This window comes from Crinia signifera, chromosome 1 (genome assembly GCF_055691185.1).
Source record: "Crinia signifera chromosome 1, ASM5569118v1, whole genome shotgun sequence".
Lineage (NCBI taxonomy): Eukaryota > Metazoa > Chordata > Amphibia > Anura > Myobatrachidae > Crinia > Crinia signifera.
In genome coordinates this window covers 216471900-216497983 of record NC_139217.1, presented here as the reverse complement: position 1 = coordinate 216497983, position 26084 = coordinate 216471900, and the positions used below count along the sequence as shown (strand labels likewise).

Sequence of the window (26084 nt, the reverse complement as noted above, 5' to 3'; positions counted from 1 at the left end):
TGCCATAGGATGACTGCTGTCGTATTTTGTCCTCATGCAAAAGACTGTTGGATGGTCAATTGCTTAGTGAAAGACGTATTGGTCTTACGACTTCCCCTCTGGGATGATGACTGACTTCCAGGAGCAGCAGCGGCGGCAGTAGTAGTAGGCGTAGTGTTGCAGCATCCTCCGGAGGAATCTATGGAGTCAGTCATTCAGGTGACATGGCCCACAGGACTCCCCCCGATCCGGATCGAGGAGGAATTTGATGAGGAGGAAGTTGGTGGTGTGCTTTTCAGGCGCTTTGCTCCAAAAGGTGTCCCTGGACTGCTAGCCGCAGTTCCTGAACTAAACACTGATTTATGAAGGTTGTTTAGGTGACGTAGAAGGTAGGATGTCCCTAGGTGGGCAAGATCCTTACCCCTGCTTATTGGAGTTTTACATAAGCTACAAATGGCAATACATTTGTTGTCCGGTTTCGGATAAAAAAAATCCAGACCGTAGAGGTGCATTTATTGGTCCTCTGCCCAGGCATGATGATGGACTTTTTCATCCCATGGACAACAACTCCCCCCCCCCCCCCCCAGGTGCCTCATTCACCCCTGGTTCGTCATTTAAGCAAACCACCTCTCCATCCTCCTCGTCAACTACCTCCTCAGCACCAGCTACATCAATATCCTCCTCCTGGTGTACAACATCACCTTCATTAATAAAATCTGGAACTAGACTGTGGGTGATCCTTCCAGCATATGCAGATGGCGTACTGCAAATGGTGGAAGGAGCCACCTCTTCACGTACAGTGATGGGAAGGTCCGGCATCACAACCACCGACACCCTAGGACTCTCCTTGGGGATTTGGGATATGTCTTTAGAAGGCAGAGTATTTTTCTGAGTTTTTTTAGTCGGTGTCAGCCTCTCTTAAATTTACTATTGGGCGGGGGGAGAGGAGGAGGACTTTGATCGTAAAGTGAAGCTGCACCACTAGTCATGAACTTAGGCCATGGCCTTAGCCGTTCCTTGCCACTCCGTGTCGTAAATGGCACATTGCCAAGTTTAAGTTTCTCTTCCAGCAATTTACATTTACTTTTTAGAACTGCCGTATCTACCGTCTGGTGCCTAGTACTGCCGTATCTACTGTCTGGTGCCTAGTACTGCCGTATCTACCTGTCTGGTGCCTAGTACTGCTGTATCTACCTGTCTGGTGCCTAGTACCACCGTATCTACCTGTCTGGTGCCTAGTACTGCCGTATCTACCTGTCCGGTGTCTAGTACTGCCATATCTGTAATACCTGCCTGCTGGTGCATACCTACTGACATATTCATTGCACTCCAAAGGTGCTGTCCTGTGACATAACTCCACTAGGCACAAGACAGGTAGACATGGCAGTGCTAGGCACCACGGCAGTACTAGGCACCAGACAGGTAGATACGGCGGTACTAGGCACCAGTTAGGTAGATACAGCGGTACTAGGCACCAGACAGGTAGATACGGCAGTACTAGGCACCAGACAGTAGATACGGCAGTGCTAGGCACCAGGCGGTAGATGCGGCAGTTCTAGGCACCAGACAGGTAGATACGGCAGTACTAGGCAGTGGGCACCAGACAGGTAGATATGGCAGTACTAGGCACCAGACGGTAGATATGGCAGTACTAGGCACAAGACAGGTAGATATGGCAGTGCTAGGCACCACGGCAGTACTAGGCAGTGGGCACCAGACAGGTAGGTATGGCACTACTATGGCAGTGCTAGGCACCACGGCAGTACTAGGCAGTGGGCACCAGACAGGTAGGTACGGCACTAATAGGCAGTGGGCACCAGACCAGACAGGTAGATACGGCAGTACTAGGCAGTGGGCACAAGACAGGTAGATACGGCAGTACTAGGCACCAGACAGGTAGATACGGCAGTACTAGGCACAAGACAGGTAGATATGTCAGCAATACTAGTATATGTGCACCAGCAGAATTTTTAATAATTAATTATTAGGTACTGGTTGGCACATCAGTGCACCAGCAGTATGGAATTATTTATTACAGTTCCACGCAGCACTGCAGGACAGGTATTATTTTTTAATTAAATAATATATAGCAGCCTAGTAGGTAGGTAGTACTACTAGGTACTTAGGCAGTAGCACTGCCAGTGGCACCAGTGGACTGAGTAGGTACTGGCAGCCTCTATTTAGTGCAGGCAGCACCAGTGGACTATATATATATATATATAATTATTAATAATATAATTTATAATATATATAATATTAGGTACAGCACAGCACCAGAGGTAGGCCCCAGCAGAGGAGACAGTAGTACTACAAGTACACAGTTAGAGCCGACTGTCCTCCTTGCTAGGGTGATCCCACCCTAAGCAGAGAGGAGAACAGTACACAGCAGCACTGAGGGAGACAGGCCCCAGCAGACAGCCCCAGCGGAAAAAATATTGCGTTCAAGGTCAAGCTCAAGTTTAAGCCCCAGCAGCAGCACCAACACACCCGCTCCTAGACTGGAGTGAAGAAGACGGGCGGGGGAGCCACTGTTTAAAGCCTTGTGAAATCCGGCGCCGGGCAATGACGTTTTGCCCGCGCGGCCGGACCCGAGTCAGGCGGGAATATCAGAGCACTGCTCAGAACCGTGCTCGGATTAATGACGTTCGTGGGGGCTCGGATCTCCGAGTCCGCACATCTCTACTAAAAATGTGAGTGATTGTACATACTCATTCCCTTTTCAAAGGAACTCAGAGGGGAGTAGTCAGTCACTGCTTTTATGAGAATTGTGGATACAATGTAAGTTTGAAAATGAATGTAACAGATTATTTTTCACTTGTCTATAATTGTTGCCAATACACTTATCTATTGGTATTGACTTGCACATAATTATGTATATATACTAAGTTTTTACTATTAAAAGTTAAGTTTTAAAAACTGAGATAAGCGTGCCCCAAAAAATGAGAGTACTTTTAGTCTTTTTTCTGTTTGCCTATAACTTTATACTCCCTGGGGAGCACCTCCACCCATCTAATATGTACACATTAGTACAAAATAATCAGTAAGGTGGATATCAATACAATAAAAAAATATATACCAAAAATAATTTTGTGCAGCAGTATATATCCACTGTCCACTTTTCCCTCTATTCCAGACCACCCAGCAGGTCACAAGTTCCAGTACATCTAACAGGTGCACAGGGAGGGGTAAATTTACCAATGGGAGTTCTGTTGAAGATGGGATGTTGCTATGGGCAACATCCCATCTTCTATCCCATTTTTTTTTTTATTTAATAGTTTTTATTTAAATATTTGTTACTTGTCTACTTTCACGGCTCCCACGATGTGCATCGTATGCGGAAAAATCGCATCGCATGAGATCGCATGCGATCTGATGCGATGCAATGTCATTTTTCACTGAAATTATGGACATGAGTTGAAATCATATAAAATGCACCCCAAATGTCATTTTTCACACTATACCACCCCCACTATCAACGCCAACCCGAAGCGCGGCTAGCGCAGCGAGACCACGAGGGGCGGCGGTACGCGTCCTGCGACCTTTTCATACCCCCACTATCCACGTCGGCGTGGAGTTGAGAATAGAATGTGTGACGAGCGCAGCGAGCCAACGAGCCCGAAGCGTGGTGAGCGCAGCGAGCCCCGCGAGGGGACACGGATACCTGTGAAGCCCGCAAAGGGACACGGATACCTGTGAAGGTATTCTCAACTCCACGCCGACGTGGATAGTGGGGGTATGAAAAGGTCGTAGGACGCGATCGCATGCGATTTTTCTAAAAAAATGCATGAAAACACGGTAAAATCGCATCGCATGCCATCGCATGCCACTACATATGGCATGCGATGGGAGCCGTGAAAGTACACAAGTACCAAATATTTTTCTAAATGCATATAAAAACAAAGCAAAAACAAGTATTCAATGCTCCCGATACGACAATTTTTTCGGCGAATCGGGCTGTTTTCACTTCTTGCAGTGAATCTTCTTCACTGAAAATCTGATTCACCCTATTCAATGTTCACTGTTCGCCGAAAGCGAACAGTGAATGCCGGCCAGTTCTGCGTTTCGTGCTCGCTGCAATTCGCTGGTGTATTTCAATGGGGTTTTCACTGGGATTCGTCAAGAGTGTATTCAATGCTAGGATGGAGAACTGCTTTCTACCTGATTTTTGCCATGATTCACCGTTTTGCATTCTACATCTTTTTTTTAGGTAAACTGGAAAGCGATCCTTAACCACTTAACTGACTAATTTTGTTGAAAATTTTAGTTTTTCATTATTATTTGAAAGTTTAAGATGTTTTTAAAAATATATAATTCAATATTTAATTTTAAAATGTTACATACTTAAGGCGTGTTTTGCACCGACCCCCATGTTCATAGGCCCCTACTGTAAAATAATCCCCTCCCCCAAGTAGAACTAGCCCTATATGTGCCTGTGTGTGTGTGTGCGTGCGTGTGATGATTGCTTGTATTTGGCAGTAGTTTGACCAGGAATGACAAGCACCAGTGCACGTTTAGGTAACGGAGTGCTAGCCTAAGCAATGTGATGTTGGCAATAAGAGTGGAAGAACAGCAAAGCTGCACTATATTACTGAATGTCATATGACCAAGCCCATACCTCCCAACATGACCCTCTCCAGGAGGGACACAATGCTCTGCTCCTGGACTTTCCTCTTAATGCATGATTACCTTCATCTGTGTTAAACAGGTTAATTGCTAAGAAAGGTGTTTCACCACAGGTGATGGCAATCATACATTAAGAGGGAAGTGCAGGAGCAGAGCAATGTGTCCCCCCAGGAGAGGGTTATGTTGGGAGGTATGCAAGCCCAGTAACCGATTCATTGCCTACCTGACCCTCCCCTTCAGGGAGAAAATGCTCTGTTCCTGGACTTCCCTGGTAATGTATGATTGCTATCACCTGTGGTGAAAATCCTTTCTTATCTAGTTTCCCACAGGTGATGGCAATCATACATTACCAGTGAAGGCCAGGAATAGAAAAAACAAAGGAATACAGCGCTTGGGTTTAGCCTGAAAAATGAACACCTACAATAGGCAGTATAAAAACATTTATTACATTCAAAACCATATATACAACATGAAAAAAGGAGTATAAAAGAGTATGTTTAAAAAATAGTAATTGTGTGCAAAATTGCTCCAGTGTGGGAATTAATAGTTCGTGGGTACCCACGTGGTTATTATAGTTACAAACGGTGAAGGTCCACGTGGTTATTATAGTTACCAACGGTACAGGTCAGCTAAACGTCTCTTGCTGGAGGGATATAGTTGATATGGTCCCGGTTACATGCCCAACATGTGGATCTAGATTGTCTTGACAGCGGCTGGTGGAGTGAAATGGAGATGGCTGCCTTTGATCGTTTGTTGGTGGAAGCTGAGATGTTTAAATCGCATGAACAGGAAAGGCTGGTCCGGAAAGGCTGGTACACCGTGGTGCAAAACTGGAGCAATGTGTTTATAAGAGCTCAACGCGTTTCGACGTGTCAACACGTCTATCAGGTGCAGCTCGACACGTCGAAACGCGTTGAGCTCTTATAAACACATTGCTCCAGTTTTGCACCACGGTGTACCAGCCTTTCCGGACCAGCCTTTCCTGTTCATGTGATTTAAACATCTCAGCTTCCACCAACAAACGATCAAAGGCAGCCATCTCCATTCCACTCCACCAGCCGCTGTCAATCCAATTTGGATCCACATGTTGGGCATGTAACCGGGACCATATCAACTATATCCCTCCAGCAGGAGACGTTTAGCTGACCTGTACCATTGGTAACTATAATAAACACGTGGGTACCCACAAACTATTAATCCCCACACTGGAGCAATTTTGCACACAATGACTATTTTTTAAACATACTCTTTTATACTCCTTTTTTCATTTTTTATTATACCCCCCCCCCCCATCTTTTTCACTTTTTTTTAGAGAATTCTCTAAATGTTGTTGTATATATTGTTTTGAATGTAATAAATGTTTGGTACTTGTTTCCTAGCACGGCCACAATCGCGGCCATCGGGGGTAAATTTTAGTGGCCTGCGACGCGACGCCCCCGATTTTTCCATTGAAATGCATTGAAAACAGTGAAAATCGGGTCGGTCGCGTCGTGTGCGGCTAAAAATGCTTAAATGGTCCACCCGCGATGGCCGCGATTTCCCCATAGGGAACAATGTTAAATGCCTCAATTTACCCGCGATGACCCCGATTTCCCATAGGAAACAATGTTAAATGGGTCAATTTACCCAAATCATCATAGGGAAGAATGGTAAATGGGTCAGAAACCCCAAAAAACCACCCTGACCAGTGAAATGTCCCCCCAAAAGTAGTTTACGCCACCCCGCGATCAACGTGAACCCGAAGCGTGGCGAGCGCAGCGAGCCCGTGAGGGGCGGCGGTACGCGTCCTCCGACCTTTTCATACCCCCACTATCCACGTCGGCGTGGAGTTGAGAATAGAATAGTGTGGCGAGCGCAGCGAGCCACCGAGCCCGAAGCGTGGCGAGCGGACGCGGATACCTTCACAGGTAAAAGCGTCCCTTCGCGGGCTTCACAGGTGTCCGCGTCGCCATGGACACCTGGGAAGCCCGCGAGGGGACGCGTATAACTGTGAAGGTATCCGCGTCCCCTCGCGGGGCTCGCTGCGCTCGCCACGCTTCGGGCGCGGTGGCTCGCTATTCTGTTCTCAACTCCACGCCGACGTGGATAGTGGGGGTATGAAAAGGTCGGAGGACGCGTACCGCCGCCCCTCGCTGCGCTCGCCACACTATTCTGTTCTCAACTCCACGCCGACGTGGATAGTGGGGGTATGAAAAGGTCGGAGGACGCGTACCGCCGCCCCTCGCGGGCTCGCTGCGCTCGCCACGCTTCGGGTTCACGTTGATCGCGGGGTGGCGTATAGTACTTTTGGGGGGACATTTTAATGTAATGGGGTGTTTTTGGGCCATTTACCATTGTTCCCTATGATAATTTGGGTAAATTGATCCATTTCACATTGTTTCCTATGGGAAATCGGGGTCATCGCGGGTAAATTGAGGCATTTAACATTGTTCTCTATGGGGAAATCGCGGGCATCGCGTCTGGCCCATCGCACCCGATTTTTTAGCGCATGCGATGCCCCGATTTTACCCCCGATGACCGCGATTATGATCGTTGTGGCCGTGCTAGGAAACAAGTACCAAATGTTTTTATACTGCCTATTGTAGGTGTTCATTTTTCAGGCTAAACCCAAGCGCTGTATTCCTTTGTTTTTTTCTTGTCTTTATTCATATAAGGAGCCTTATACACTCCTTTATACAGCAGCTGTAGCTGTACCTGAGGTTCATAGCTTTCTATTTATCTTTTAAGGAATAGAACATTTTCTCCCTGAAGGGGAGGGTCAGGTAGGCAACCCTGAGTTGTATCAAATATTACCACACCAGGTAGGCTCTTAAATTAGGATAGTACAGATGTGTCCATGTACACCATGGCTCAAATTCGCAACAGACTTTATTACTTGTGTGTAATGAAATATCATGTACTCCAATAGATTTAATGTGAGATTAACCATGCAGCTTTGGGTTAATTGAAACCTCTAATTCTGTTTGCCAGAATATATTAAATTAGTATCAGAAAATAAACCTTTATATTTATTAGATCTTGTGTAGTGTAAAATGATCGCAAGAATTAAAAGATATTAAACTAAGTAAAGAAAGTACATACTGTAGTTAGTTCTGCCAATAGATAACATAATTATGCAAATAAGTAGTATGAGTAGAGAACTGGACAGTTTCTATATTATAATAAATAATATCGTTTTTACTACATAAAATGTAAGGTACTTGTGTACTTTCACGGCACCAGCATGGCGTCGTGCTTCTGTGTCCCCTTGCTGCGCTCGCCCACGCTATGGGCTTGGTGGCTCGCTACACTCGCCACGCTTTCTAAAGTGAACTACATGCCAACGTGGATAGTGGGGGTACGAACTATCCACGTTGCCATGGAGTTTTCAGTCCCGCAGCTGGATACAGACGCACGGCGCCATGCTTGCGCCGTGAAACTACACAAGTACCAAATGCAATGTATCAAAAATGCACCCCACAAAAAAGGGGTACATTTAGGCCTTTTTTGTATTTTTGATACAATGCATTTTATATAGTAACTCCCATGTTTCTGTTAAAATATTCCTTTAGATTTTTTTTTATTGATGCCAACTTTTTCCATCATCCAATCATTGTCATGACTGCTGTAGGGAAACTTATTAAAATTTCTACAGTTTAAATGCAATATTGAACTTTTTACCATTGGAATTTATGTATAGATGGTATTTATGTATATTCCACACAATTTATATTCTTGGTAATTTTGCCATTTCATATTTGTGTGAAAGTTGAACCCTACAGAACAAAGAAAGTAAGACTAACCAGTGTGAATCAGCAGACAGGGTATTTCTTCTTTTAGTAGTTTTCTTATTTGCAGATTTCAGATTTTAATATGGATTAAAATTATTTCAGCTGCTTGCGATGAAGACACATTGGAGGTTACTCCAATGGTTCGGGACCCAGATACAAACCGTGACGCAACTGTTGGTATGTTGCAAAAATATTTTGTTTTGTTTTTGGATTCATAGAAATGTACAATGTAGTAATCAATATAATTAATTTAGAAGTTACTAATGATCATACCAGAGGAGCTATAGTTTGCTCAACGAGCTAGTGTAGTCTATAGACATCCTAGTCAAAGCTTTTCCCTACCCCAGACAAAACTGTGTTCCTAGCTATATATGGGGATGGCGGACAGCGATGGGGAGGCGGCGGGGACCAACGGGGAGCTCAGTCGGAAGGGGACATGTGTGCATCTTGTGTGCACGCGTCCCCTTCCCATGGGTGCTGGCAGTTGGTGATCCGACCACTAGACCCCCACTAAAAGAGAGCGCCTCGATCTGTTGGGCACATTTACTAATCTGTCGTATTTACTGATTTGGCCTGTGGCGTAGGCAGGCTTATTCCACCAAATTCTTTTTAAAGCCTGTATATACGACCGCTAAATACAAATATGAGTCGGCAGCCTGCACAGATCAGTTTCAGTGTAAAAAAATAGAAGAAATAAATAAATACATTTTGAAAATGTAAATTTTGAAAAATATATTTAAATATATATATATATATATATATCGTTTTTTTTTTTAAATAAATTGCACTGAATGCTGCACTGATCCATGCAGGCTAATGCCAAATACGCCTGGAAAATGAGGAGTATTTAAAAGCGTATTTTCAAGGCAATTACTGGTCATATCTTGCTTATTACCGGCTGTATATTGCATAAGGCTGGTTAGTAAATTAGGAATCCTTATCGTATTCTTTCGATGGCATATGCATTCGTATTCGGAAAAAGGAATGTGCCATGAATACGAATTGATGTATTTTCTGCATATTTGCATACGACTGCTTATGAATAAGCCTATTTCAAGTATATTCACCCTAGTAAATTTCTCTCTGTGTCTCTCTCTTTTACGGTATCTTGTGTAGTCAATGTAGTGGTCGCTGCAGTTCAGGTCCCATATTTTGTGCAACGAAATTAGGCCCACTGTAACATGACATGTTAGGAGTTTGACTGGTACTTTATTACTGTGTACACATCAGAAAGACAGTTCTTCTTCAGTCCAGTGTACTTCTTGCTCTTTTGCAACATTAGCCCTCCCCCTCATTAATCCCCTCTTCGTTGGTTGACCCAATGCATGTCAACCTTCCTATTCTCGACATAGTAACCCTAGATGGCATTCCCAGGTAGAGTTTTATGTGTCTGTGCTGACCAATTAGCAGGCATTTTTACAAGAGTATTACATTTATAATTAGCATATTGTGTTGTCCCTCAATGTTTTAAAGTCACTGTTCCTGTTCCTAAATCAGTGGGTGTATCTGGTTTGAACAACTACCGCCTGATTGCCCTCATATCCTTAATTATGAAGTGTTTTGAGACAGTGGTCTTGGATCACCTTAAGGGTGTTATACCGGTGGGTTATCAATTTGCATATACTGTAGGTCAAATAGATCCACCGAGGATGCTGCTCTTACTGTTCTTCATAGAATTCTCTGTCATTTGGAGAACAAGGAATATATTAAATTAGTATCAGAAAATAAACCTGTATATTTATTAGATCTTGTGTAGTGTAAAATGATCGCAAGAATTAAAAGATATTAAACTAAGTAAAGAAAGTACATACTGTAGTTAGTTCTACCAATAGATAACATAATTATGCAAATAAGTAGTATGAGTAGAGAACTGGACAGTTTCTATATTATAATAAATAATATCGTTTTTACTACATAAAATGTAAGGTACTTGTGTACTTTCACGGCACCAGCATGGCGTCGTGCTTCTGTGTCCCCTTGCTGCGCTCGCCCACGGTATGGGCTCGGTGGCTCGCTACACTCGCCACGCTTTCTAAAGTGAACTACATGCCAACGTGGATAGTGGGGGTACGAACTATCCACGTTGCCATGGAGTTTTCAGTCCCGCAGCTGGATACAGACGCACGGCGCCATGCTTGCGCCGTGAAACTACACAAGTACCAAATGCAATGTATCAAAAATGCACCCCACAAAAAAGGGGTACATTTAGGCCTTTTTTGTATTTTTGATACATTGCATTTTATATAGTAACTCCCATGTTTCTGTTAAAATATTCCTTTAGATTTTTTTTTATTGATGCCAACTTTTTCCATCATCCAATCATTGTCATGACTGCTGTAGGGAAACTTATTAAAATTTCTACAGTTTAAATGCAATATTGAACTTTTTACCATTGGAATTTATGTATAGATGGTATTTATGTATATTCCACACAATTTATATTGTTGGTAATTTTGCCATTTCATATTTGTGTGAAAGTTGAACCCTACAGAACAAAGAAAGTAAGACTAACCAGTGTGAATCAGCAGACAGGGTATTTCTTCTTTTAGTAGTTTTCTTATTTGCAGATTTCAGATTTTAATATGGATTAAAATTATTTCAGCTGCTTGCGATGAAGACACATTGGAGGTTACTCCTATGGTTCGGGACCCAGATACAAACCGTGACGCAACTGTTGGTATGTTGCAAAAATATTTTGTTTTGTTTTTGGATTCATAGAAATGTACAATGTAGTAATCAATATAATTAATTTAGAAGTTACTAATGATCATACCAGAGGAGCTATAGTTTGCTCAACGAGCTAGTGTAGTCTATAGACATCCTAGTCAAAGCTTTTCCCTACCCCAGACAAAACTGTGTTCCTAGCTATATATGGGGAAGGCGGACAGCGATGGGGAGGCGTCGGGGACCAACGGGGAGCTCCGTCGGAAGGGGACATGTGTGCATCTTGTGTGCACGCGTCCCCTTCCTATGGGTGCTGGCAGTTGGTGATCCGACCGCTAGACCCCCACTAAAAGAGAGCGCCTCGATCTGTTGGGCACATTTACTAATCTGTCGTATTTACTGATTTGGCCTGTGGCGTAGGCAGGCTTATTCCACCAAATTCTTTTTAAAGCCTGTATATACGACCGCTAAATACAAATATGAGTCGGCAGCCTACACAGATCAGTTTCAGTGTAAAAAAATAGAAGAAATAAATAAATACATTTTGAAAATGTAAATTTTGAAAAATATATTTAAATATATATATATATATATATATATATATATATATATATATCGTTTTTTTAAATAAATTGCACTGAATGCTGCACTGATCCATGCAAGCTAATACCAAATACGCCTGGAAAATGAGGAGTATTTAAAAGCGTATTTTCAAGGCAATTACTGGTCATATCTTGCTTACTACCGGCTGTATATTGCATTCGGCTGATTAGTAAATTAGGAATCCTTATCGTATTCGGTACTTATGTATTATCTGGGCTCCCATGTTAAATACACCCCATTTTTTCATACCCCTACTATCCAAATACGCATGGAGTTGATTTTATATAGTGTGGCGAGCGCAGCGAGCCACCGTGCCCGAAGCGTGGTGAGCGCAGCGAGCCCCGCGAGGGGACGCGGTCTCATAAGAAAAACGGGAGCCCAGATATTACATAAGTACCTCGTATTCTTTCGATGGCATATGCATTCGTATTCGGAAAAAGGAATGTGCCATGAATACGAATTGATGTATTTTCTGCATATTTGCATACGACTGCTTATGAATAAGCCTATTTCAAGTATATTCACCCTAGTAAATTTCTCTCTGTGTCTCTCTCTTTTACGGTATCTTGTGTAGTCAATGTGGTGGTCGATGCAGCTCAGGTCCCATATTTTGTGCAACGAAATTAGGCCCTCTGTAACATGACAAGTTAGGAGTTTGACTGGTACTTTATTACTGTGTACACATCAGAAAGACAGTTCTTCTTCAGTCCAGTGTACTTCTTGCTCTTTTGCAACATTAGCCCTCCCCCTCATTAATCCCCCCTTCGTTGGTTGACCCAATGCATGTCAACTTCCTATTCTCGACATAGTAACCCTAGATGGCATCCCAGGTAGAGTTTTATGTGTCTGTGCTGACCAATTAGCAGGAATTTTTACAAGAGTATTACATTTATAATTAGCATATTGTGTTTTCCCTCAATGTTTTAAAGTCACTGTTCCTGTTCCTAAATCAGTGGGTGTATCTGGTATGAACAACTACCACCTGATTGCCCTCATATCCTTAATTATGAAGTGTTTTGAGACAGTGGTCTTGGATCACCTTATGGGTGTCATCTCGGTGGGTTATCAATTTGCATATAGGTCAAATAGATCCACCGAGGATGCTGCTCTTACTGTTCTTCATAGAATTCTCTGTCATTTGGAGAACAAGGACTCCTATTTTAGATTATTAATTGTGGATTATAGCTCCGCTTTTAACACCCTTGTGCCTTCAGTGTTAATTGCAAAGCTTCGGTAGATAGGGTACAATGTTCCAATTTGTAATTGGCTGTTGGATTTCTTCATCCACAGTCATTTAGGATGGGTTCTACTTTCTCATCAGAACTTGTTCTAAACATAGGTATCTAGTGTTCCTTCTAGGAATTTGGGTGGGCAGGGCACCGTTGTACGGGGGCAGCGCAAGGTGGGCGGACCGGGCCTGCCGACGCGATGAAAAGGGGTGGGCCCGGCCGCCACCATCAGTAAAGGTGGTGGGCCCGGCTCTGCCGAAGATGCTGTGCTGCCGGGGAAGCGCTGGGCATCACCTTACACACCGTCGGGGCAGGCACCAGGCTCTTGTAGCCGGGTGCTGCTAGAGGGGCAGGGCGCATTTTGCCCTTTAAAAATCGGGCAGGGCATAGCACCCTGCTAAAACAGCATAGCAGGAACACTGAGTAACCCCCAAGGATCTGTCTTGAGTACTCATTGTACACTTCAGATTGTTTTTCAAATTTAGAGTCCAACCTCATTGTTAAATTTGCTGATGATACCAGGGTAGTGGGTTTGATCAGTGAGGGGGGGGGGGGGGGGGGGAGTTATAGAATGGAGGTGCAGCAACTGATTAATAACTTACTCCTAAATGGTAAAAAGACAAAGAAGGTTGTTATAGATTTTAGAAGATCCAGAAGATCAACCATCAGACCACTGGTTTTAAATGGCGAGGAGGTGGAGAGGGTTACTAATACTAAATTTTTGGGGATTACATTTACTGCGGAACAGTCTTGGTCCTGACATACAGCTATAGCAGTTGGAAAGGCTCAGCAATGGCTTTGTTTTTCTGCGGAAACTGTGAGCAACAGGTTTATCTAGGCCAATACTTATGAATTTCTATTATTGTGTAATCAAGAGTCTTTTGACTTATGCCATTGTGGTATGGTATGGGAATTCTAAGTGCTCTGGTCGGAGATCCCTAGACAGGATAGTCAAGGCCGCGGAAAAAGTCATTGGCCAACCCTTGCCTAGTTTGGCAGACATTTTTTTTTTTAAAGGGGAAAAGTTAAGGCTGATAAAATTATTTTAGATCCTAGCCATCCCTGTTATTCTCTTTTCTCTCTGTTGCCCTCTCGGAAACATTATAGGTGCTTAGGTTGTGTACTAGTCGGTTGCGGAATAGTTTTTTCCCATCTGTTATTTTACGTTTGAATTTGTAGTATGTGAATTGTGAGTACTTCTTTCCCGCTCCTTTTTCTTCCTTGGGATTACACTTATGCATTTTTTTTTGATGATTTGATTTAACGTAGTAATTAAGGCTGAAAAAAGATGTTAGTACATCGAGTTCAACCTACAGTATCTAACTTGTAACTACTTATTTGAGTAAGTCATATGTGACAGTTTCCCTGTAATAGTGTGGTGCAAGATGGCGTACCTGGACTAGCCGGCTTCGGATCTTCACGGCCTCTTCTCTGGAGGAACCTGTGGCAGGGAATCGCACAACCCAAGGAGACCCACAAAAGACAACTCAACCACAGTTATGAATATTTATTAAAAGAAGACGTAGTGCAATTGCTGCGGTATTATTTAAATATATGTGAAAACATCAAATAACGAAGTGACGTGTAAACATTCCTGAGAAAAATATATAGTCAATGACCACGTCAGTATGATTCAATGGCCAGGCTGCAACAGTCATTACAAACTCTACTAAAAGACAATCAAAGACACCATTTGCATATAAAATGACATCACAATAATGACAACCAGAAAGACATAGAATGATAATGCTATTAAAGAGAATGACTTCAAAGAAAATAATATTAATACGAATAGGATTGTCACTTAAAAACTTCACTGCATCTGTAACACTATAACACAGAATGTCTGCCGGGTGGTGCTACACACCCTATATATAAATTCTAAACTGTAGTCCCAGATGCAAAGAAAGTTCCTGAGTTTGAATAAAGGTCCCACGACGGAAAATCCTCACAAGCAAAGAATTAGGCTCTAACTTAGTGTGCACACTAATGTAAAATGGTCCTCTGAACAGAGGGGCAGGCAGATTCCCTATTCCTTAGGGCAACCTTCTGTTTGGCACTTAGAACAAACTGCAGGGGTAAATAGGCACAGGGCGTCCAGGTGCAACCACAGCTAATACTGCCCTGATCAATAGTGCACTGCTCAGTCCCTTGAGCAGGGGATGGCAGCGGTGTCGCCAATAGAATAAAGGCTTGGGCAGTGAGAGCCTCCCAAGTTTTCTCCTTACTTGTAGTAGGGAGCCTCTAAAATCTGGGGGGTGTCCATGGGTGCTGCTGCTGGGGGATATTTGCCACCCACAAAGAAGGGCTGCCTTTAGTGCTGCTGAGTAGGGCAGGGTCCCTGGGCACTAGGTGTGCCTGAAAGACTATCTTGGTTAGGGCGGCAGGGTGTGGGCCAATCAATAGTGAACAGGGTACCTTTATAAGCAGGTAGGCTGGCATCTCCTTCCCCTGTCAATCACCGCCGGGTGAAGGGATGGCTGCCGGGTCCCGCTCTCTGCTGCTGTGGCTGACGTCTCCTCGCTTGTTGGGTTCTGCAGGCACTGGGGGTGAGTGTGCGCCTCCACTCTATCCTTTCCCCGGGCCCTGCTCGCCACGCTGCTGGCTTTCTGTAGGCGCCCGCTGTCCTCTCTTGCAAGCGGCGGCTCCTTTGATCTCCTCCTGTCGTCTGGGACGCAGTCGGTCAGTCACCGCCGGCGTCTGTGTCTCTCCCGCGGCTGGGCTCTCCACTCCTCTGCTCCGCACGTTTCCAGGCTGCGTGCTCTGCTGCTCTCTGGGCTGCACGGCTTCTTCCCTTCACGTGCCAGCCTCCAAACTTTCTTCTTCTCCCTCACACTGCTGCCGGGATCACCTCTGACCTCCCAGCTTCCTGTCACGCTCTGCTGCTTACTCCTTACTAGCGTGCTCTGCTGGGTTGATTTAACCCCTCCTGTCCTGGACAGCAGACAGGGGTCTTTTTAGACAGCATAGGCTGCAACTGTTAAATCCCTTTGTGGACACAGGGGGGTACCCTGTAGTGGGGTACCACTCATATCTATAGGATTCCCTTAGTGGCCAAAAATGCATCCAGTTTTGATTTAAATTAATAACAGTAGTTGCTGTATACACCCCCACCGGCAATGAGTTCCAGAATTTTACTGCTCTAATGGTGAAGAATCCTCCTCTTAATTCAGTACGGAATTTCTTTTCCTTGAGCCTCAGTACATGCCCATGTGTCCTAAGTATAGGCCTGTTAGTGAACAAATCATCTCCCAGTTCCATGTGATTCTCAATCCTGTATTTCAGTGTCAAACTCATGGCCCTCCAGCTGTTGTGAAACTACACGTCCCAGCATGCCCTGCCACAGATCTTATATAATGGATTGGTAAAACCGTGGCAGGGCATGCTGGGGCGTATAGTTCCACAACAGCTGAAGGGCCATGAGTTTGACACCACTGCTATATTTAAACATACTAATCATGGGCCTTATTCTAGTTCATTCTTTCTGACTAAATCCTTCTTAGATGGACAAAACCATGTGCACTGCAGGGGGGCAGATGTAAAATGTGCAGAGAGAATTAGATTTGGTAGAGTTATTTTGTTTCTGTGCAGGGTAAATACTGGCTGCTTTATTTTTACACTGCAATATAGATCTCACTTTGAAGTAAAACCCCGCCCAAATCTATTTCTCTCTGCACAAGTAACATCTGCCCCCCTGCAGTGCACATGGTTTTGTCCATCTAAGAAGGATTTTGTCTGAAAGAATGAACTAGAATAACCCCCCATATCTCAATCTCCGTTTCTCCAGTGAAACCTATTCAGCCTGGTTAACCTATCTTTGTATTCTAGTGATTCAAGACCTTTTACTAGCTTAGTCGCCCTTCTCTGTTCCTGTTCCAGTTCATTTATGTCCTTTTTATGGTGCGTTGCCCACAACTGAACACTATGGGCCTTATTCTAGTTCACTCTTTCTGACAAATTCCTTATTAGATGGACAAAACCATGTGCACTGCAGGTGGGGCAGATGTAACATGTGCAGAGAGAGTTAGATTTGGGTGGGGTTTTACTTCAAAGTAAGATCTATATTGCAGTGCATAATGCCTTGTAAAGAGGCATCCTTACCACTTTTAATGCATAAGAGAAAAAAGATAAAATTCTTTTGAAGAAAAAGATATGGGCGCCTGTGATATGTGTTGGTCCTCAAAAAGCAGCTGCTAAAATATAGGGGTAGTCAATCCCTATGGGAAGAAACAAGGCAAAATATATACAGTTGTAGCAGCGCTTATCTACAAAGAAGTGGTACTACACAGCAGGTATAATAAAGATTTTATATTGACATTAAAAATACACATACATTACAATAAAATTTATAATATTAATCAAAATAAATTAATAAAATTGATTGACAAACTAACTCACAGGATTGGATATGTTACTCAATAAGTAAATAATTCAGGTAAGTGCACATTACCAAGAAGGGTGGGGGATCACTGTTCTTTAGGTGTTGAATTGTGGAGCAACACAGATCCTCTCTATGGTTACGGTGTTGTAAATATGCCGTTGGAGAATCTGTGGAGACTGAGTTGTTGCGGGACCCCAACTTAGCCCGGAATGGGCCTCACTCAGAGCAGCACATCTCCTGTCTCAGGTCCTCTCTATGATCTTAAATATGTGGGAAGAACAACTAGACCCCTCAAGACATGATTTCTGGAACACAGAAGGAATGTCCAGAGGGGATTCCTTTTACATAGTGTCTCCAAACATTACGCAGAATGCCATGAAAGTGATCCTAAATGTCTGCTGCTGACAGGTCTTGAAACAATACCCCCACTAAAAGTGGAGGAGATAGATTTCAGTGATGATTTTGCATTTTGAATACTATGAATATCCAGGAAATGTATAAATATATACAGTAATTTGCTATATAGTTTGCTACAGTATATAGATTAGTATTTTCTCCTTTCCCTTCCTCTCTCCCCTAAATACAAATATATATATATATATATATATATATATATTTGTATTTAGGGGAGAGAGGAAGGGAAAGGAGAAATGACCAATCTATATACTGTAGCAAACTATATATCAAATTGCTGCATATATTTATACATATATTCATAGTATTCAAAATGCAAAATCATCACTTGGTATACGTATATTCTATCTATAGTTCAAACTTCATGAAACAACCACACAAAAAGAGTATCCATAGTAATGAAGGTTATGGAAATCTATAGGACTATATTAAGCTCCATTGCCTCATTTAAACCCCTTGGAAACAGGCAATCGATCTTAAAGGTCCAATAGATTTCCTGTTTGCAGAGGATACGAAAGAGGATATATATATATATATATATATATATATATATATATATATGGAAAAAAAGGGGGTGAAAAGAGCGCCTCCTAGTGTAGTAGTTAGATATTCAAAATGACACTTCCACCAATCAAGCAACACCCCAAATCGTGAAGGTGTACCATTTGTGGTGGTATCCAACCACCTCGTATGTCACTCCCAAGTCACAGGCAGAATGTAAAGAGAGCCTCCTCAGTCCAAAAGACCACAGTATAGTACACTCGATATGATATAGGATATACCCCCCTGTCCGCAGTCCCAGTCAGGCGGCGGCAGCATTCAACACAACAACAACACAGCCAAGGGGTTCAGCACTCACATCCAAGCATTTTGAAAATAGGGGTGCACAACAAGGGTCATCCAATCCAGATGGCCAAATAATAATTGCAGGTGCTTAATGAAAAGCGGAGGCACTCACCAATTGCAGAAAAGTCAGTCACTTTTATTCAGTGGTCAAATTGCAAGTCGACGTTTCGACCCATATAGGGCCTTTGTCAAGACAAGAGAAGTAAGATCCATAGGTACACCAAGAGAGAGGCAGTATATATATATATATATATATATATATATATATGGCAGGTAGTAGGTCCGGCACTCACGTTTGTGAAGAGGAATGCTGCGGTGCCTTCCCAGGAAACAAAATAGACTTGCTCCAATATGGATGTGTGAAGGAGGCGGCACTCGTCAGTCTTCTTTCAGTGTAATAAAAAAGCCTTTATTATCCGACGGCGTTTCGGAACTTAATCCGTATTCATGGACATACCTTCTTTCAGTGTAATAAAAAAGCCTTTATTATCCGACGGCGTTTCGGAACTTAATCCGTATTCATGGACATACTGTCTGTATGTCTATGAATACGGATTAAGTTCCGAAACGCCATCGGATAATAAAGGCTTTTTTATTACACTGAAAGAAGACTGACGAGTGCCGCCACCTTCACACATCTATATATATGTATATATATATATATATATATATGGTGATGATCCGGCACTCCTACAGATGGGAAGTAGTCGCCCTGGTGCCTTTTCTGTAGCCTGACCGGCTACTATGTATCAGTATGATCCGATAAACGGGGATGGTGGAGCGGCACTCAATGGACTCAATAAGCATAGAATGTACAGCAACAGCGTGCAATCAACGTTTCGGTTTATTAACCTTTGTCAAGATCGTTGAAACAATGAAAAAACATACCTTTTATGCCAAAACACTGTGTGTTACCTCACGCCTCCTACTTCCGGGTCCATCCACGTCACCAGCCGGCGACGCACGCTGCGGGGTGCATGTGATGACACTCACTGCCATGCTAATGCACAGCCAGGGACTTCCGGGGTCTGGAGACGGGTTGCCTAGCAACCACACTACAACAAGTGAAAAAAATACATACATTTAAAAACGAGTAGAAATCCAGTAAACAATACATGAAAGATGCACTGAGGTACAGCAATATACATGAGTAATGGGCCAAGAAAATATTTTAGATGGCCAATATCAGTAGGAGGGCAGAGATACTATACTGTATAAAAATCAGTACGTTCCTTGCCAATGACATATTAATCAAAATAATAATAAACAGTACCTAATTGAATGGTACTGGAGCTGTCCTCTATACAGAAAAAATACTGGCAAAATAGTGCCTTCCTAAAAAAGCATCTCCGTGTCCATGAAGCACGTGATGCGCCTAACTGGCAGTAAAAAAAATAAATCTAATGACTGTTCACAGAAAAACAAAGGCAGTCAATACAATAAATTTAAGTAAATGGAGGTACATAAGAAATGAAGAAATAAGCAAAAACAGGACCTCAGCAGAGAGGAAGTTCAACAAGAGACAAGAAATAAGCATGTATACTGAACATGATCATAAAAAACACGATAAGGGTAAATTTTCATTTAAGCCCTCTGGAGCTACGGTTCTCAATTTAAAGATCCACCTTGATTCATGTTGTAAGAGGGTCTTTGACCTATTCCCTCCTCTGATTTTATTGGGGACCTGTTCTATAATTTTATACCGTTACAGTTACCATATTTACCTGATAATTGTTGGTTATGCACCCTTGATGTGGTCAGCCTGTACACCAGCATCCCTCACGATGCTGGTGTGCAGGCGGCACGCAGGTTGTTGACCAATCATTCCCTGTACAAAGGCCCCAAAATTGAGTTTTTCATACAGTTACTAGAACTCACACTCAAAAGGAATTATTTCCTGTTTGATAGTAAATGGTATATTCAACTGCAGGGGTGTGCAATGGGATCTTGTGTGTCGCCGGCGTTCGCTAATACATTCATGTTTGATGTGCAGCATGAGATGTTTTTGTCAAACCCGGACGTCGCCACCAAGATCCCATTCTTCATCCGCTACATAGATGATCTGCTGCTCATTTGGTTGGGCAGTGAGACTGAATTCCGGGACCTCATGGAAAGGGTGAACCTATCTGACACCTCGATTAGGTTCACATACTGCATGAGTAGGACCAGTGTCAACTATCTGGATGTGTGTGTTTCCCTGATGGAGAATCACATACATACCAGTTTGTATAAAAAATAAACTGACCGCAACACGATTCTTCACTATCAGAGCTCTCACCCGGTGTCCACCAAAAAAGGTTTACCCTATTCCCAATTTTTAAGAATACACAGGATTTCAGATGATATCACAAATACCGAAAAAGAAATTGATCTTATGATTGACCAATTTCGTGTACGTGGATATCATCTGAATGATCTCCTTCTGGCCAAAAATAAAGCCTTATCTGTACCCAGGGAACAGGCCCGTAGACCCAAGGGTAGACAGGAGGGTACGTGTAAAAAACATCTCTTTGTCCAGAAATTCCACTTGAGTAGCCAGGACATCAACAACAAGATCAAATCCTTTTGGCCCATGGTAACCTCTGACAGGGACATCAGAGGCCTTAGAGATTACAGCATCATGCCCAGTTATGCACGCACTCACAACCTCAAAGATTGGCTTGTGCATAACGATATATCTGCCTTCAAAGCCCCCCAGCCGAGTAACTTCCTTACCAAGAAGCCGGGCTATTACAGGTGCACAGGTTGCACCTGTTGCAGCTTTATGGAAGTGGGTGAGACCTTCAACCACCCACATTCAGGCACAAAAATTTCCATCAGGCAGGTGGTGACCTGTACTTCGACGCACGTCGTCTATTTCCTGCGCTGTCCCTGTGGTCTTTACTACATTGGTAAGACCACAAGGCAGTTCAAGGAAAGGATGGCGATGCATCGCTCTTCGATTCGCCAATTGTTAAGTGGCAAAAAAATGGATGCTGAACAGCACTTTCGTGAGTGTGGCCAAGGCTTATCCACTCTACGGTATAAAATTATAGAACAGGTCCCCAATAAAATCAGAGGAGGGAATAGGTCAAAGACCCTCTTACAACATGAATCAAAGTGGATCTTTAAATTGAGAACTGTAGCTCCAGAGGGCTTAAATGAAAATTTACCCTTATCGTGTTTTTTTATGATCATGTTCAGTATGCATGCTTATTTCTTGTCTCTTGTTGAACTTCCTCTCTGCTGAGGTCCTGTTTTTGCTTATTTCTTCATTTCTTATGTACCTCCATTTACTTAAATTTATTGTTTTTCTGTGAACAGTCATTAGATTTATTTTTTTACTGCCAGTTAGGCGCATCACGTGCTTCATGGACACGGAGATGCTTTTTCAGTAGGCACTATTTTGCCAGTATTTTTTCTGTATAGAGGACAGCTCCAGTACCATTCAATTAGGTACTTACTGTTTATTATTATTTCGATTAATATGTCATTGGCAAGGAACGTACTGATTTTTATACAGTATAGTATCTCTGCCCTCCTACTGATATTGGCCATCTAAAATATTTTCTTGGCCCATTACTCATGTATGAAGGCTGAGAAGGCACTCTGAGATTTTTCAAAAAACTGCACGGCGGCAGTTTCACAGTAAATAACTGAGATGACACTGGATAGTGTAAATCAACGTTTCGGGCGGGTAGCCCTTTATCAAGACATATGTCTTAGGGTTAGGGCCAGCAGATTCTGCTGGCTACACCTGTGGGAGATAGAAGTCCTCTAGAGTGGCTGAATACATTTGTGTCTACCATCGATGAAAAAGTTTCCATCTTTTTATTGGTGAAACTCATACATTCCTAAAGAAATTGGCCAGATAAGCCATTTGGAAAGTTATTTTACGATTTGTCTTCTTTTTTAATAATTATCTAACACCATTCAATGGTCTCCTACCAAGGAATACAATTTTTTTTGTAGGATTAACAATATGGACCGCACAGGACCTCTATTATGATAATAGGATATTCTATATCAAACAGAAGATTGTACCTGTTATTCCCCTGATGAAGTCTTTTTAATGACGAAACGCGTTGGGATGTTTCTCCGTTTTATGAAGGATCAAATAAAGCAATTGCTTGGATGAAATTTTTGTCATTATTTTAAAAGTGCTGGTTTCATAAGGACTGTACATCGACAAATTGGCGCCTCACCACTATTGGGGAGAAGATTGTGGTACTTGTTCCCTTTGCCCTCGGGGAGCATTGTGGTTGGGCAGCCTGTTTGTACAATTGTTTATATATATTTCTGTGTACAGCGCGTGGAGGAATATTGGGGTTTGATATATATATATATATATATATATATAACAAAGAATGACCCCACGTGCGCCCTTTAATATGAGCAGCTACTCTATAAACCCCCCCTGTTAGTGGGAGGCAAAAATGGAAAATAGAAACAAGAAATATAGAGAGCGCTTTCACCACCTAGCACAATTCACACCGATAATGCTGGTACATAATACAGTGACCCAATACAATTAAAACCAGAATGCTTTATTAGAAGATCCACATCTGGACATTGTTTCCATTTCGGAATACGACATCAATAACCCGACGCTTTTTGTCTTGAAAAAGACTTCATCAGGGGTTTTACACTAAGTATAATATAGGAACGCTTCAAATGCATATGGACTATCCAAAACCTTCTATTAAACACCTACGAGGTGTGATAGGTTAGTAGCTGTTGGCTGTTATGGCTTCCCCAACCAGTTTCTGGTGGTAGCAGAAAGTGCAAACTGCAGCCAGTTCAGTTTGCACTTTCTGCTACCACCAGAAACTGAGCTGTCTACAGCTTAAACCCACACGTATCTCATCCACTTCTCTACTGAGCATCTGATATCATGGATCTGGTCATCAGTACTACTTAGATTTGGTCGTCAGTACTTCAGAAATGGAATGGTCCTGTATTAATTAAGACATCTTACACATGCACCAAAAATAGGTGTACCAAGAAGGCCGCGGACACCCCATATACTTGTGGACACTTCCCCCTTACATTCGAATTATCGGATTTCTGAGATCCAGAATTTACCCAACGGTTGGGGAAGCCATAACAGCCAACAGCTACTAACCTATCACACCTCGTAGGTGTTTAATAGAAGGTTTTGGATAGTCCATACGCATTTGAAGCGTTCCTATATTATACTTTGTGTAAAACCCCTGATGAAGTCTTTCAAGACGAAACGCGTCGGGTTATTGATGTTGTATTCCGAAATGGAAACAATGTCCAGATGTGGATCTTCTAATAAAGCATTCTGGTTTTAATTGTATTGGGTCACTGTATTATGTACCAGTATTATCGGTGTGAATTGTACTAGGTGGTGAAAGCGCTCTCTATATTTCTTGTTTCTATTTTCCATTTTTGCCTCCCACTAACAGCGCTCTCTATATTTCTTGTTTTATATATATATATATATATATATATATATATATATATATATATATATATATACAGGATAGTGAAGAGACAACAGCGGCACTCTGGGGATTTTTTGAAAAAATATATTTTCAGCAAAAAAGCTTCCAACGTTTCGGGGTATATGACACCCCTTTGTCAAGGTTATAAGTGCAATAATAGGTACATACATGTGCTTACCTTTATCATAACAAGTGAGAAGAGTGAGCAAATCACGTTACTGCAGCGTGCTGGCATCAAACAGGAAACGGACAGTGAAAGGAAGTGGCCGGGCAGTGGATATCCTGCTGCTGGAACGCAGCGTGGACAGCAAGCCTCAGGTCTCCTAGGAGACTGATGGGGATTGCAGCAAATGTGTCCGGTGTAACGAGATGCCAGCATCACCTGACGTGACTGGCTTACCCTAGGGTGAATATTAGCATAAAGAGTGTATATTAGATAATAAAAACAGTGTAGAATCAACATGAAGATGCATTTAAAATAACGCAATATAAAAGTGACAAGATCAACTATATAAAATAACGTGCTGTGACCAAATAGTGTTTAAATTATCTTAATAATACATGTAACATAGACAAAAGGCACCTCTTTGCCCTGACTCCTGTATGTTAGCTATGAGAGGTATAAATTGAATGCAGCTGTCCCGTGCTGTTTAATACCAAAGTATTATTGTTGACGGGAGTCAACATGTTAGCGTGTCGACAACTCTGGGGGGTAAAATAAGCATATAAGGGGGACAAATCACTAAAAATAGAAAGGGAGAAGTATAGAGAGATAAGAATAAGGAGAAGAAAAAGCACACTGAGTTTATCTTAAGCCGTTATTGATTATAATGTGTCGATGACGAGAGTCGACATGCGGTTCTGACTCTGTATCACACGGGTAACTAAAAATACATAAGGTGGGACAAACTAATGTAATGGAACGGGAAAAGGATAGTAAGATCAGATTAAGAGGAAGAAAAAGCACACTACGATGTCCCATGTCGGGATTAGTTGGAGCACAATGTAAGTGAGTGTCAACACTCCATAAGTCGACTTCTCTAAGGGGAAACAAAATATTTCTAAGGAGGGACAACTTAATGTAATAGAAGGGGAACAGGATAGTAAGATAAGTATAAGAGGAAGAAAAAGCACACTGCGATGTAAATAGTAATACATGCTTACAATTATGGTATTAGCATGTGTCAACACCAAATGGTGTCGGTATATGGGGTAACTGAATATCTCTAAGGAGGGACAAAGAAATGAAATCGAATGGGAAAAGGATAGAATGTCTATGTTACATGTATTATTAAGATAATTTAAACACTATTTGGTCACAGCACGTTATTTTATATAGTTGATCTTGTCACTTTTATATTGCGTTATTTTAAATGCATCTTCATGTTGATTCTACACTGTTTTTATTATCTAATATACACTCTTTATGCTAATATTCACCCTAGGGTAAGCCAGTCACGTCAGGTGATGCTGGCATCTCGTTACACCGGACACATTTGCTGCAATCACCATCAGTCTCCTAGGAGACCTGAGGCTTGCTGTCCACTCTGCGTTCCAGCAGCAGGATATCCACTGCCCGGCCACTTCCTTTCACTGTCCGTTTCCTGTTTGATGCCAGCACGCTGCAGTAACGTGATTTGCTCACTCTTCTCACTTGTTATGATAAAGGTAAGCACATGTATGTACCTATTATTGCACGTATAACCTTGACAAAGGGGTGTCATATACCCCGAAACGTTGGAAGCTTTTTTGCTGAAAATATATTTTTTCAAAAAATCCCCAGAGTGCCGCTGTTGTCTTTTCACTATCCTGTAATTCTGTTCCTGAAGGCACCTGGGTTACCTGTACTGCTGGAGGAGTGCCAGGCCTACACCTCTACCTCTATATATATATATATATATATATATATATATATATATATATATATATATATATATATATATATAATAAAAAAGTATTTTCCTTTTCCAAAACACAGAATTTAATATATATGATAAAGGACAGATAAGAATGATATGAAGAACAAATAATGGTAATAATAAAAATAATAATAAAAAATGCAAATAAAAACACAGAGTATTAGATAATATGGACATTTATTCCATTGTCATATTATTTGCGGTAT

At 42.3% G+C, this 26084-nt stretch overlaps 2 protein-coding genes across 4 annotated transcripts in view; one reads left to right on the top strand and one right to left on the bottom strand.

Moving 5' to 3' along the window:
- The window catches only part of LOC146068787 (protein unc-13 homolog A-like), an 802795-nt gene that overhangs the window by 512277 nt on the left and 264434 nt on the right, over positions 1–26084 (bottom strand). The gene's annotated exons all lie outside the window — the stretch shown is intronic.
- The window catches only part of LOC146027218 (centromere protein C-like), a 74958-nt gene continuing 57353 nt past the window's right edge, over positions 8480–26084 (top strand). The window contains exons 1-2 of the mRNA XM_083158174.1: positions 8480–8549; positions 10975–11049. Of these exons, the coding sequence (XP_083014300.1) occupies positions 8510–8549; positions 10975–11049 (115 nt within the window). The 5' untranslated portion in view covers positions 8480–8509. The remainder of the gene's footprint in view (positions 8550–10974; positions 11050–26084) is intronic.